Genomic DNA, 15,800 nt, shown 5'->3' on the forward strand with positions numbered 1-15,800 from the left:
AAAAATCCAATAAAATTACTCCGCATAAAAAAAACTTTAGTTGCCTAAAATGTTTAGAAAATGTTTTAATAAAAAGAAAATTTAAAGGCGCTCTATAACTGAACCTCCATATGACACGTTGCGCTTTTGAACAAAGACGGGATTTGTAGTTTTCACAGACGTCTTTTCCTATCTACAATAATATAAACAGAACGGTACAGTCCTACAACTCCCAGCATTCCTCGCGGTCCCTCCAACTTGCGCCTGTCATCTGAACTCGGGAGCCCGGCGGCGTCTCACGAGCCCCTGAGTTACGGTAGGATTCTGCTGGATTAAAACATCTTTAAACATCTTTAAACCTCCCGCAGGCACAAACATAACACGTTTATCTCAGAAAGTGCCCCAGATGTGACGTGGTGATGGCCGTGCTGCCCCTGACATTATACATCTCACGGGTTTAATCAGTTAGCACGTTAGCTTTGGGGCTAATGAGCAGGACAGACGCGCGTCCGCGGTCTACCGGGATTAACACCGGTATACTGAGATCTACCGGGATTAACACCGGTATACGGAGATGTAGGGGGATTAACACCGGTATACGGAGATGTAGGGGGATTAACACCGGTATACGGAGATGTAGGGGGATTAACACCGGTATACGGAGATGTAGGGGGATTAACACCGGTATACGGAGATGTAGGGGGATTAACACCGGTATACGGAGATGTACCGGGATTAACACCGGTATACGCCGGAGATGTACCGGGATTAACACCGGTATACGCCGGAGATGTACCGGGATTAACACCGGTATACGCCGGAGATGTACCGGGATTAACACCGGTATACGCCGGAGATGTAGGGGGATTAACACCGGTATACGCCGGAGATGTAGGGGGATTAACACCGGTATACGCCGGAGATGTAGGGGGATTAACACCGGTATACGCCGGAGATGTAGGGGGATTAACACCGGTATACGCCGGAGATGTAGGGGGATTAACACCGGTATACGCCGGAGATGTACCGGGATTAACACCGGTATACGCCGGAGATGTACCGGGATTAACACCGGTATACGCCGGAGATGTACCGGGATTAACACCGGTATACGCCGGAGATGTACCGGGATTAACACCGGTATACGCCGGAGATGTAGGGGGATTAACACCGGTATACGCCGGAGATGTAGGGGGATTAACACCGGTATACGCCGGAGATGTAGGGGGATTAACACCGGTATACGCCGGAGATGTAGGGGGATTAACACCGGTATACGCCGGAGATGTAACGGGATTAACACCGGTATACGCCGGAGATGTACCGGGATTAACACCGGTATACGCCGGAGATGTAGGGGGATTAACACCGGTATACGCCGGAGATGTACCGGGATTAACACCGGTATACGCCGGAGATGTACCGGGATTAACACCGGTATACGGCGTCGCCAGCCTCCTCCGACCCGTTGGTCACCGGAATGAGACGTTTAGTCTGTACCCGACCAACCAGCGGCCAGGACACGCGGGTCTTTATAGTCGTGTGTGCAGTAGTGTTTAGTAGTGTTGATGTCCTGGATCATAGACACTAATTTAACACTGTTACTGTTTCACTATTTCAGCACCGTGTGTACAGAGACGCCCGGAGCTCAGACACAGCGGGGCAGGACGCTGCCGTAAAGCGTCGCACTTGTCGTGGACGCCGCTTCCCATTTTCTCCACATTGCGTTGCTAGGCGATCTCCATGGAGCCCGCTTGGCGGCAGCAGGGCAGAGGTCGCGGCCGGGGGCAGAACCGTGGCCAGACGGCCAGTGAGGTGGCAGCATGTCGACCCCGGACAGCCGACAGCAGGGTGAGGGAGGGCAGCTCTGCCGTAACCATGGTACCCAAAGCACAGCCTCCACCCAGCCAAGGTAGGAGACCTCCTATTGGACAGCATCACCAGCCTTACCTGTTCACTAGTGTCTTACTGTTCACTAGCGTCTTACTTGTTCACTAGCGTCTTACTTGTTCACTAGCGCCTTACCTGTTCACTAGCGCCTTACCTGTTCACTAGCGCCTTACCTGTTCACTAGGGCCTTACCTGTTCACTAGGGCCTTACCTGTTCACTAGGGCCTTACCTGTTCACTAGGGCCTTACCTGTTCACTAGGGCCTTACCTGTTCACTAGGGCCTTACCTGTTCACTAGGGCCTTACCTGTTCACTAGCATCTCACCGTTCCACTAGGGCCTTACCGTTCCACTAGGGCCTTACCCGTTCCACTAGGGCCTTACCCGTTCCACTAGGGCCTTACCCGTTCCACTAGGGCCTTACTGTTCACTAGCGCCTTACTGTTCACTAGCGCCTTACTGTTCACTAGCGCCTTACCTGTTCTTGGGGGATTGCAGGGAAAACTGGGCTAAGCCTGCGAAACTGAGACACAGACCTCTGAGAAACACAGACACACACAGTCTGTCACACGGTACCTCTGAGACACCTCATCCACAACACACACACACACACACACACACACACACACACAGTGAGCAGACCCCAGTGGCCACAGAGCTCAGTTCTCTGAGGATTAAAACCCTCAGATTATTCCTGCTGGAAATTCTGCTGTGCTGTGAGGGTGACTGTGCTGTGGTGAACATGCTACTGTGCTGTGAGGGTGACTGTGCTGTGGTGAACATGCTACTGTACTGTGTTGGTGACTGTGCTGTGGTGAACATGCTACTGTACTGTTTTGGGTGACTGTGCTGTGGTGAACATGCTACTGTGCTGTGAGGGTGACTGTGCTGTGTTGGTGACTGTGCTGTGTTGGTGACTGTGCTGTGAGGGTGACTGTGCTGTGTGGGTTTCTGCTTTGCAGCCAAGTCCCCTCAGTCCAGATTTGATGAGATCAGGAGGTCCAATCAGGCTGCAGCTCAGCGCCTGGCTGAGAAACAGTACAGCTCTTCTTCTGAGGAAGATGATGATGATGATGACGATGATGCTGGGCTTGGGAAGCAAGGCCAGATCCTGGAGTCGACTTTCATCACTTACACCAACCAGACGGGTCAGAACAGAAGCTCCTCTTATGTCTTATGTTTTGTGGGTAGCCTTGGGTGTAGGTGTTCCTGTGCTGTTTATTGGGATGTGGTTTATTCTGCTGGGTTTTTTGGGTGTGGTTTATACTGTGGTGTTTATTGGGGTGTAGTTTATTCTGCTGGGTTTTTTGGGGTGTGGTTTATTCTGTGGTGTTTATTGGGGTGTGGTTTAGCTGTAGTTTGTTCTGAGGTTGATATTGTGGAACACATGTGAACATGCTACTGATTTCTCCATGTGAGTGACTGGTAGTACTGATGCTTCAATAGAGAGGATGGGTGTGGTGTTCATCAACAGGTTTCCAACCACCTGAACTTGGAGAAGTTACATAAAATAAATACACTTCCAGTGCCTGATGTTCGCTAAAGTAAATCACTGGTGTTTTGAGTACAAAAAACTGACTGGAATGCTTAACTGTACAGATAGGGTTGCAGCGGTAACCGGTTTCACGGTATACCACGGTATTAAAATGCACGGTTATCATACCGTGTGCGTTTGCTTATTACCGGTAAAAAGCAAGCCAGCGGAGAAACTGACCCGCGCATGCGCAACTCCGCTCCGGTTCAGCTACTAAGCACACAGCAGTGAGAATGGCAGAAAGTGCATTAGACTTAACAAATTTTTTAACAAAAAAAAAAGCTTAACTAAAATCAGCGGCGAAAATGACGTAATCGCGGTGGCTCCGCCGGTGAGCGCGGGTCTCGCGCGCTGTCGATTCGCGAGGTCGTGCACGTCTCGAATTTTGTAACTTTGCGCGCGTCGCGCCTCAGCGCAATGAACAAAGTCATGTTTGCAGGGTTCATACACCTTTATAAGGTGGAATTAAAGCACTTGTACGTAACTTTAAAGGTCCGTTTCAATATTTCCCAGCACCTTAAACTTAATTAAGTTAAATATTTATACATATACTCAAAATAATTCGCTTTTTATTAAATTATTTAATGGTTGTTTATTTTCAAAACGCCCAGTCTTAACGTCTTCACGTTCTCTCGTGTTTCGTCCTGGAATTACAAGAGGCTCGTATTTGTTAACGTAATACAAAAGAACTGTGCCGAGTCGCGCGCTACGGTCACTAGTGAAAGTGTAAATCCATAGATTTTTAAGGTCCTTGCTTTCACTGGATGTGAAAGATGCCATTAATTTACATGCGTTCATTTTCAAAATTTTACGTGCCTGTTTTTCATATGTTAAAACCAGACTCGGTGTGAAAGCCTTAAAATAGAAATCTCTATTGTGAGGGTCATGTCAGAAATAAATCCTCTCTTTCTGCAGTATCTGGTTATATTCTAACTTGGCAGTACAACGGACGTTTACAACAGTTGTTGATCAGACACTGACCCAGGTTGAGTTTATCAGATATTAAATAATTTAAACTTAAATAATTGTACTGAAATCCATTATTTAGGTTTATCTAATTTTGCAGTATTTATTTAAACATGTGTACAGCTTATTTTTTTAAAGGAGACATTTTGTATACAATAGTTCCAGGTTTCTACAATAAATAGTTAATTGAACAAAAAAAACTTGTAATTTCTTTAAGGGTCAGTGTATCTTTTAATAATATACAAACTAACTGTGATACCGTGATAACCGTGATACCGCGGTATTTTCTGAGACGGTTATCATACCGTGAAAATCTCATACCGTTGCAACCCTATGTACAGATTATCATTATAACAGTATTTGACCTGGAGTGTTAGACTTTAAATCACTAACTAGCAGAGAACTGTATCTGTCAACGGGTGTTTCTCTTTAATATGGGCTCCCCTGAATGTTGGTGGTCTAATGTGTATGTTGTCAGGAGGAGACATGACTGATTTGGAGCGTACACGACAGTACCTGAACGAGGCATTTCAGTCAGGAGCGGTCACCTGCCTCATCTGTATCGCCTCTGTCAAGAGGACACAAGCGGTTAGAACACACACACACACACACACACACACACACACACACACACACGCTTGGTACCTGCATCATCTGTAACATAACATTTGTCTGCATTGTATTTCTCTCCGGGGTGTCCTCGGGGTTTTAACGCACTTATACATAAACCGACGAACCACGCGTCACACACTTAAATACGTAAACCAACGTACCAGGCGTCACACACTTATACATAAACCGACGTACCAGGCGTCACACACTTAAATACGTAAACCAACGTACCAGGCGTTACACACTTGTACATAAACCGACGTACCACGCATCATGCACTTATACATACACCGACGTACCACGCGTCACGCACTTATACATACACCGACGTACCACGCGTCACGCACTTGTACATAAACCGACGTACCACGCGTCACGCACTTGTACATAAACCGACGTACCACGCGTCACGCACTTGTACATAAACCGACGTACCACGCGTCACGCACTTATACATAAACCGACGTACCACGCGTCACGCACTTATAAATAAACCGACGTACCACGCGTCACGCACTTATACATAAACCCGGCATACCACGCGTCACGCACTTATACATAAACCCGACGTACCACGCGTCACGCACTTATACATAAACCCGACGTACCACGCGTCACGCACTTATACATAAACCGACGTACCACGCGTCACGCACTTATACATAAACCCGGCGTACCACGCGTCACGCACTTATACATAAACCCGGCGTACCACGCGTCACGCACTTATACATAAACCCGACGTACCACGCGTCACGCACTTGTACATAAACCCGACGTACCACGCGTCACGCACTTGTACATAAACCCGACGTACCACGCGTCACGCACTTGTACATAAACCCGACGTACCACGCGTCACGCACTTGTACATAAACCCGACGTACCACGCGTCACGCACTTGTACATAAACCCGACGTACCACGCGTCACGCACTTGTACATAAACCGACGTACCACGCGTCACGCACTTGTACATAAACCGACGTACCACGCGTCACGCACTTGTACATAAACCGACGTACCAGGCGTCACGCACTTGTACATAAACCGACGTACCAGGCGTCACGCACTTGTACATAAACCGACGTACCAGGCGTCACGCACTTGTACATAAACCGACGTACCAGGCGTCACGCACTTGTACATAAACCGACGTACCACGCGTCACGCACTTGTACATAAACCGACGTACCACGCGTCACGCACTTGTACATAAACCGACGTACCAGGCGTCACGCACTTGTACATAAACCGACGTACCAGGCGTCACGCACTTGTACATAAACCGACGTACCACGCGTCACGCACTTGTACATAAACCGACGTACCACGCGTCACGCACTTGTACATAAACCGACGTACCACGCGTCACGCACTTGTACATAAACCGACGTACCACGCGTCACGCACTTGTACATAAACCGACGTACCACGCGTCACGCACTTGTACATAAACCGACGTACCAGGCGTCACGCACTTGTACATAAACCGACGTACCAGGCGTCACGCACTTGTACATAAACCGACGTACCAGGCGTCACGCACTTGTACATAAACCGACGTACCAGGCGTCACGCACTTGTACATAAACCGACGTACCAGGCGTCACGCACTTGTACATAAACCGACGTACCAGGCGTCACGCACTTGTACATAAACCGACGTACCAGGCGTCACGCACTTGTACATAAACCGACGTACCAGGCGTCACGCACTTTTAAAAAAGGTATTGAAACTAACTACAGAATTTTTGCATATGCCCTTCTCTCTCTCTCTCTCTCTCTCTCTCTCTCTCTCTCTCTCTCTCTCTCTCTCTCTCTCTCTCTCTGTGGACAGGTTTGGAGTTGTGTTGGGTGCTACTGTATCTTCCACATCCCATGTATTCAGAAATGGGCTAAAGACTCCATCTTTCTGGTCTCCTCAGCAACAGATGAGGATTTTGGGAAAAAAGACCACCCCTGGCCATGGTGAGGGACTGGCATCACTGCACAGACCCGCCCAGTTAATGAATATTCATGTGTAGTACATATTTCAGAAATAAAGTCCTTCCTCTCTCCCTGTAGTCCTAAATGTAGGTATGAGTATTCTCCTCAGCACACACCGAGTCGTTACTACTGTTACTGTGGGAAGGAGGCAGACCCCTCCCCCGATCCTTGGCTCCTCCCACATTCCTGTGGCCAGGTGTGTGACCGAGAGTTCAAGCCACCCTGTGGACACCGCTGCCTGCTGCTCTGTCATCCAGGTACACACACACACTCTCACACACACACTTGCTCTCTCTCTCTCTCTCTCTCTCTCTCTCTCCCTCCCCCTCTCTCTAGCTCTCCCCTCTTTGTCTCATGTGCTCCCTTGCTCTTTATCTCTGTCATGCACATGCACTCTCCCTTTCTCTTTCTTTCCCTCTCTCTCTTCTCTCCCTCCTTCTCTCTCTCAGATGATTTTAGTGTACTACCCCAACCAGTGTCCAGTGACTGTACATTTAGGGATGAAACTCTTGATACTGAGTGAGTGGATCTGATTGGATCATATCTGAGACCAAACGTGTGTGTGTGTGTGTGTGTGTGTGTTAGGTCCATGTCCTCCATGTCCGAAGATGGTGAGTGTGTCGTGTGTGTGTGGGAAGGCGGCCCCTGTACCTCGCCGCTGCAGTAATAAAGCCTGGACTTGTGGAAAGATCTGTAGCCGCACTCTCCCCTGCAGGATACACACCTGCGCACACACCTGTCACGCAGGTAACACACTCAAAAACCTCACACGCACATCTGCACATCTGTCACGCGTGTGACTGCAGAGCATGCATCTGTCACGTGTGTGATGAGTGTTTGCCCTTCACACACACGTTTGCAGGTTGCATACCTGTATAGAGTCACACAGGTAACACATTCTTATCTCTGTAGAATACACACCTGTTGTTTTAACATCTCCTTCCCACTGTGTGTGTGTGTGTGTGTGTGTGTGTGTGTGTACACAGGCGTGTGTGAGCCATGTCCTAGAGTGAGTCGACAGAATTGTGTGTGTGGCAGGAACCAAGCTGAGCGTCCGTGTGCCAGTCCGGTGTGGAACTGTGACCAGGTGACCCTCAGGTTTCTGTCACTTAATGATCCTTGAGAGGTGTGTGTGTGTGTGTAACCTTATCTGTCCATGCAGGTGTGTGGCCGGCCGTTGCCATGTGGGAATCACACGTGTGAGCGTGTGTGTCATGCAGGCGTGTGTGGGCAGTGTCCCCGCGCAGAAAACCGGACCTGCCCCTGTGGCAAAAGCAGTGAGTTACACTCGGTGTGTGTGTGTGTGTGGGTGTGGTGGACATCAGGGTGTTTCCACTGCAGAGAGAGCAGTGAATACACAAAGTACAAATCCCTGACGTTTGATCTGTTAATGTGTGTGTGTGTGTGTGTGTGTGTGTGTGTGTGTGTGTGTTAGAGTGTGCATTGCCCTGCACCGCTGATGTTCCTACCTGTGGGGACACCTGTGATAAGAAGCTGGACTGTGGTTTACACACCTGCTCCATGAGGTGCCATAGAGGACCCTGTGAAACCTGCAGACAGGTACACACACACACACACACACACACACTCACTCACTCACTGTTCTGCAGACCTGAGCTTCTCACTCTGTCCCTCACTAGCAGTGTTTTGGTCTGATAAATCTCATGCTTCATGTGTTCTGGGCTGAAACAGAATACAAAAGCCCATAATGTGTGTGTGTGTGTGTGTGTGTGTGTGTGTGTGTGTGTGTGTGTGTAGGAGGTAGAGAAGCACTGTCGTTGTGGCCGCTACAGTAAGTCTATGTCCTGCCATAAGGAGTATCTGTGTGAGTCCAAATGTAACCAGACACGCAACTGCAACAGACATCAATGCAGACGAAAGGTAACACACACACACACCCATACACACCCATACATGAACATATACACCCACACACACACACGAACACACACACACACACCCATACATGAACATATACACACACACTAGGCTTGGGCGATAATGCATATTTAGACAAACGATTATCGTCTCCAGAAATATCCCAATAAACGATTTTATTGCGTCAAAATTTATAGATGCAGTACCCCACGTGACCATTAGAGGGCCTTTCATGCCTCAGTTACATTATCATATTATTTCCGCCTGTGTTAGTGATCTGCATTTCAGTGGAACAGTTAGAGAGAATGATAACAGCAAATCTTAATTCTGGAATAGTTGTGTTAAAGAAGAAGAAATAATATTAGTAACACATTTTCCTGATACATGTATATTACTCGTAAATAGAATTAATGTATTTTAACAGTACAGATCAATTCATACACAAATATTCTCATTTGTTCTCATCTAACTTTTAGCCGTTACAGCATTTTTGCAGTCACGACTACAGGAACTACAGACATCAGGCATTTTGCAAATATTTTATTTTATTTATAGCAATGAATTATGAACGTCAAATTACGAACTTGGAAAAAACTTGTAAAGCATTTTAAACAAATCTTCTAAATAAAATAAATAGTTGAAGTGGTGTTTGTTTGGATTGGCAAAATATGCTAAAACAAATTGCACAAAATTGTATATTTGGTAACAAACAAACATTTCTCTACCATTTATGCATTCTTTGCTAGGAAGACACACATGCTAACCTTGTCAGATTAAAGATGAGAACGAGAGCAGGTAACAACATTTCCAGCTATGCTGAAAACACGCTCGGATGGAGTTGTCAATGAATAAAACTCCGCTGTCTTGAGCAAACACTCAATGTCAGCTCGAACATTAATATACATTTCAGGCACCGCTGTCTTGCTAAAGTACTTACGGCTTGGTAGCTCGTACTGTGAATTAAAGGTTTTTAACATTTCTTTGAATGATGACTTTTGGACTGTGTTGAATGGCAAGCAAACCCTTCACTAAATAACGTGTTACACTCATGGTGCACTCTCGCCACTTAACGCTGTCACGTTTGTATTTTGTACATTTTGCAAAAGTACTTGTGATTGTTGACTGACTCGATGAACTTTGTTCTCCTCTGTGGGTAGAACCCAGTTTAACATGCTGACCTGGATGATGAATGCTAAGATGTGCTTGCAAATTGGTGGTGTTACCACCTTTTGTGGTGATCCTTTTTCTGCGTAGACGACATGTAACATTGTTAATATCTAACGGCTTTCCATGTTCATCGGGTTGGAAACCAAAATATTGCCAAACTGCCGCTGTAACACCTTTTTTCTGTACAAGCTCATCCATTTCTTTCACCATCTACTGGGAAATAAGTCACGTAGAGGAGTTCGTTTCATTTGAATGTACCCAGAATTCCTTTCAATATTTTCAAATGCCATTTTAAAAGCGCAGATTTGTAGTTAATTAGCTGGTAATTTTGTTGTGTATATACATAAACACCACCCTTTCTGTTCTATAGAGCTAACATTTTCTTAAACCATAGATTGTATAAAGTTTGTATAAAGTCAGTCGTTAAATAGAGATGCTGCAAAAATGTGCTTTGCTGGTAAACAACAATGGTACTTGATAAAAACGAGTAAAATGGAACGATAATTTGCGTAATATCGGCAAAGGTTTAAATGATTGCGATATTCGATAATATCGTTTATAGGCCCAAGGCTAACACACACCCATACATGTACATATACACACACACCCACACATACATGAACATACACCACCCCACACACACCCATACATGAACATATACACACACACCCCCCCATACATGAACACACACCACCACCACCACACACACACACACCCACCCATACATGAACACACACCACCATACACACACACACACCCTTACATGAACACACACCACCACACACACACCCATACATGAACACACACCACCTCACACCCACACACACCCATACATGAACACACACCACCTCACACCCACACACATACATGAACACACACCACCTCACACCCACACACCCATACATGAACACACACCACCACACACACACACACCCATACATGAACACACACCCCACACACACACACACACACACACGACATTTAGTCTTGAATGTATGTTAACACAAGCACACATTACTGAGGTAAAGCCGACATGTCAAACTCTTTATAGTTAGACTGTGTGTGTGTGTGTGTGTGTGTGTGTGTGTGTAGTGTTGCCCAGGTAACTGTCCACCATGTGATCTGAGCTGTGGCAGAACACTGGGCTGCAGGAACCACAAGTGTCCTTCAGTCTGTCACCCAGGTACACACACTCTCACACACACTCACACTCACACACTCACACTCACACACTCACACTCTCACACTCACACTCTCACACACTCTCACACACACACACTCTCACACACACACACTCTCACACACACACACTCTCACACACACACACTCTCACACACACACACTCTCACACACACACACACACACACTCACACACACACACACTCACACACACACACACACACACACACTCACACACACACACACTCTCACACACACACACATGCACACACACACACACACACACACACACGTCCCACAGTCTTCACCCAGGTACACACACACACTCACACACACACACACGTCCCACAATCTTCACCCAGGTGCACACTTACTCACACTCGTGAGGACCAAACACACGAATGTGGCACTGTTCCATGACCTTTAACCTCCAGTTCAGGTAGCAGTCTAAATCCACCCATGTCCAGATAGCACGGTACTGTCCCACAGCAGTTCTATTGCTGCGTGGTGTGTGGTGATGAAGACCACCATCATCATCATCACATCACCCGTCACCGAGTAACCAGGCGCACTTCAGCCTCTCCTCTGGTATTTTAATGATTTGACCTTTGGGGTGTTTGTGTTTGAGAGAGATAAACAAGCAGAAGAGAGGTCAGTGTGTCGGAGTTTAAAGGTCATCAGTACCTGGTATAATGAGTCTGTGATCTCTCCCTCTGTGGTGACGGGGTTGTGGGGGTGAAACGTGGGGCCTGGAGCCCCAATGGAGGTGTGGCGTTATCTAAATGTCACCTGGGGGGGGAGTGTGTGTGTGTGTGGGGGGGGGGGGGGGGGGGTGTGAGTGTGTGTGTGAGACAGCATGAGGGTGTGTGTGTGTGTGTGTGTGTGTGTGTGTGTGTGTGTGTGTGTGTGAGAGGCAGTGTGGGTGTGTGCAGCTAGAACTTCTAAAAAGGCCCCATATCCCCCCACATGGATCAACACGGGGCTTTTGCATCCAACGTTTATACCCACATCTGAGCTTGTGTGTGTGTGTGTGTGTGTGTGTGTGTGTGTGTGTGTGTGTGTGTGTCAGGGAGCTGCTACCCCTGTCCTGAGGTGGTGCAGGTGAAGTGTGCGTGTGGTTCCACATCTCTGAGTGTTCCCTGTGGGAGAGAGAAGAACACCAAACCACCACGCTGTAGAGAACTGTGCAGGTACACACACACACATATACACACACACACACATATACACACACACACACACACATATACACACACACATACACACACACACACATACACACACATGCATGTGCACACGCACAGAACATAAACAATTAATAATTTGTCTTCTGTCTGTATGCACGTGTGTCTGTCTTTGCGTGCTTGCGCGTGCGTGCACGTGTGTGTGTGTGTGCGCACGTGCGCGTGCGTGCGCGTGTGTGTGTGTGTGTGTGTGCGCGTGTGTGTGTGTGTGTGTGTGTGTGTGTGTGTGCGCGCGCGTGCGTGCGTGCGCGTGCGTGTGTGTGTGTGTGTGTGTGTACAGTAAGCCCTCCTCCTGTCACCACTCCTCTCGTGAGCGCCACAGGTGTCATTTTGGGCCCTGCCCCCCCTGTCAGCAAGAGTGCCAGACGCCCCTGCCTACCTGCACACACCTGTGTCCCCAACCCTGCCACGACCAGGTGCTGCTCAAAGCCAACCCCCCGGTGAGACTCCACACACCCCACACACACCCCACACACATCGCTGGACTATGAAAGGAGTGGAGTGTGGTGTAGTGTAATGGGAGGTGGGGTATGTACAGTGTTTGGTGTGATGGATGGAGTGACGTAGTGTGATATGGTGTGGTAGGTGGTGTAATGTGGTGTGGTGTGTTGTGTTGTAGTGGGTGGTGTGATATGGTGTGGTAGGTGGGTGTTTTAAGTGTGACTTGAGCATGAACAAGGATCCCAAAACAGAAGACCTCACTCACCCTACCTGTGTGTGTGTGTGTGTGTGTGTGTGTGTGTGTGTGTGTGTGTGTGTGTGTGTGTGTGTGTGTGTGTGTGTGTGTGTGTGTTTTTTCCAGGCACAGTTAGCTGGTCCGTGGGAACAGCCTTCAGCTCCAGTGTTTAAGTACAAGGCTTTACCCTGTCCACCCTGCCAGGTCCCTATACCCACGTACGTACACACACACACTCACCCCGTCACCCACGTACGTACACACACACACTCACCCCGTCACCCACGTACGTACACACACACACTCACCCCATTACCCACGTACGTACACACACACTCACCCCGTCACCCACGTACGTACACACACACACACACACACCCGTCACCCACGTACGTACACACACACACACTCACCCCGTCACCCCGTCACCCACGTACGTACACACACACACACACTCACCCCGTCACCCACGTACGTACACACACACACACACTCACCCCGTCACCCACGTACGTACACACACACACTCACCCCGTCACCCACGTACGTACACACACACACTCACCCCCGTCACCCACGTACGTACACACACACACACACTCACCCCGTCACCCACGTACGTACACACACACACACACTCACCCCGTCACCCACGTACGTACACACACACACACACTCACCCCGTCACCCACGTACGTACACACACACACACACTCACCCCGTCACCCACGTACGTACACACACACACACTCACCCCCGTCACCCACGTACGTACACACACACACACTCACCCCGTCACCCACGTACGTACACACACACACACTCACCCCGTCACCCACGTACGTACACACACACACACTCACCCCGTCACCCACGTACGTACACACACACACACTCACCCCGTCACCCACGTACGTACACACACACACACTCACCCCGTCACCCACGTACGTACACACACACACTCACCCCGTCACCCACGTACGTACACACACACACTCACCCCGTCACCCACGTACGTACACACACACACTCACCCCGTCACCCACGTACGTACACACACACACACTCACCCCCGTCACCCACGTACGTACACACACACACACACTCACCCCGTCACCCACGTACGTACACACACACACACTCACCCCGTCACCCACGTACGTACGTACACACACACACTCACCACGTCACCCACGTACGTACGTACACACACACACTCACCCCGTCACCCACGTACGTACGTACACACACACACTCACCCCGTCACCCACGTACGTACGTACACACACACACTCACCCCGTCACCCACGTACGTACGTACACACACACACTCACCCCGTCACCCACGTACGTACGTACACACACACACTCACCCCGTCACCCACGTACGTACGTACACACACACACTCACCCCGTCACCCACGTACGTACACACACACACTCACCCCGTCACCCACGTACGTACACACACACACTCACCCCGTCACCCACGTACGTACACACACACACTCACCCCGTCACCCACGTACGTACACACACACACTCACCCCGTCACCCACGTACGTACACACACACACTTACCCCGTCACCCACGTATGTACACACACTCACCCCGTCACCCACGTACGTACACACACACATTTTGTGTATTTCTATACATTCTCTCAGATGTACTCTTACACATTTATGAAAAGCACCAGACCCACACACCCACCCCGTCACCCACGTCCAGACGACCCACACACCCACCCAGTCACCCATGTCTTTCCCAGAAGTATTAAACAGCGTTTTTGTACATTCTTCTTTCAGTGTAAACCTGTCATAGCTTGTAATATGTAGCAAACAGTGCATTAGTGTGTGTGGGTGGGTGGTTGTGTGTATTTTCAGCTGTGTGCGTGCATGCATGATGGGTTCAAGTAAATATTGTAACATTTGGTATATTTCTCTCTCCACAGGGCCTGTCTTGGGAAACATGAGGTAAATGTTTTATGACGCGCGCGCACACACACACACACACACACACACACACACACACACACACACACACACACACACACACACAGACTGCCTCTCATTCGCCCTCCTGCTTTCTATTGTTGGATTAGTTCATTGTTCAGTTGGTCCTTTTTTGGTCGTTGTTTACTCTGCTTGGTGGCCCAGTGTCTCTGATAAGGCTGGAGGCGATAACCAGGCTCATCTCGGTCCCTGCTGAAATGCCACCCTGATGGGGTGTTGGGGAGGGTGTGGGGGGCATTCTGTGCACTACATTTTATTGTTGTGCAGTACATGGAGTGAGAGGTAGAAAGTGTTCTGAGTGACTAGGAAGTGAGAAAGTGCTCGTATGAGACAGGCACAGATAGTGAGACACACCAAATCCATTCAGTGTTGTTAATCACTTAGTTCCTGTGGTTCCTGTGTGTTGGGAGGTGCGTTGATACTGGGAGGACTGGGTTGAGAAAACTGCTGTATTTCAACACTTTCCTTTGTTTGTTCTACAGAATTCTGCATTTTCCTTTATGACATCACAGTGCCCTCTGTTTCATATGATTCCTCAGGTTCCTTTATGACATCACAGTACCGTCTGTTTCATATGATTCCTCGAGTTCCTTTATGACATCACAGTACCCTCTGTTTCATATGATTCCTCGAGTTCCTTTATGACATCACAGTACCCTCTGTTTCATA

General features: G+C 48.5%; 1 protein-coding gene across 1 annotated transcript in view; it reads left to right on the plus strand.

The window, feature by feature from the left end:
• Positions 1–206: 206 nt before the first annotated feature.
• nfxl1 (nuclear transcription factor, X-box binding-like 1) overlaps positions 207–15,800 on the plus strand; it is a 23,938-nt gene continuing 8,344 nt past the window's right edge. The window contains exons 1-16 of the mRNA XM_076986223.1: positions 207–295; positions 1,601–1,891; positions 2,831–3,016; positions 4,847–4,956; positions 6,820–6,950; positions 7,047–7,225; positions 7,554–7,715; positions 7,955–8,055; positions 8,131–8,245; positions 8,404–8,528; positions 8,727–8,849; positions 11,106–11,196; positions 12,262–12,382; positions 12,717–12,876; positions 13,239–13,330; positions 15,071–15,092. Coding sequence (XP_076842338.1) covers positions 1,723–1,891; positions 2,831–3,016; positions 4,847–4,956; positions 6,820–6,950; positions 7,047–7,225; positions 7,554–7,715; positions 7,955–8,055; positions 8,131–8,245; positions 8,404–8,528; positions 8,727–8,849; positions 11,106–11,196; positions 12,262–12,382; positions 12,717–12,876; positions 13,239–13,330; positions 15,071–15,092 — 1,887 coding nt within the window. The 5' untranslated portion in view covers positions 207–295; positions 1,601–1,722. The remainder of the gene's footprint in view (positions 296–1,600; positions 1,892–2,830; positions 3,017–4,846; positions 4,957–6,819; positions 6,951–7,046; positions 7,226–7,553; positions 7,716–7,954; positions 8,056–8,130; positions 8,246–8,403; positions 8,529–8,726; positions 8,850–11,105; positions 11,197–12,261; positions 12,383–12,716; positions 12,877–13,238; positions 13,331–15,070; positions 15,093–15,800) is intronic.

The sequence above is a fragment of the Brachyhypopomus gauderio genome, unplaced genomic scaffold (assembly GCF_052324685.1).
Source record: "Brachyhypopomus gauderio isolate BG-103 unplaced genomic scaffold, BGAUD_0.2 sc45, whole genome shotgun sequence".
NCBI classification, from domain to species: Eukaryota; Metazoa; Chordata; class Actinopteri; order Gymnotiformes; family Hypopomidae; genus Brachyhypopomus; species Brachyhypopomus gauderio.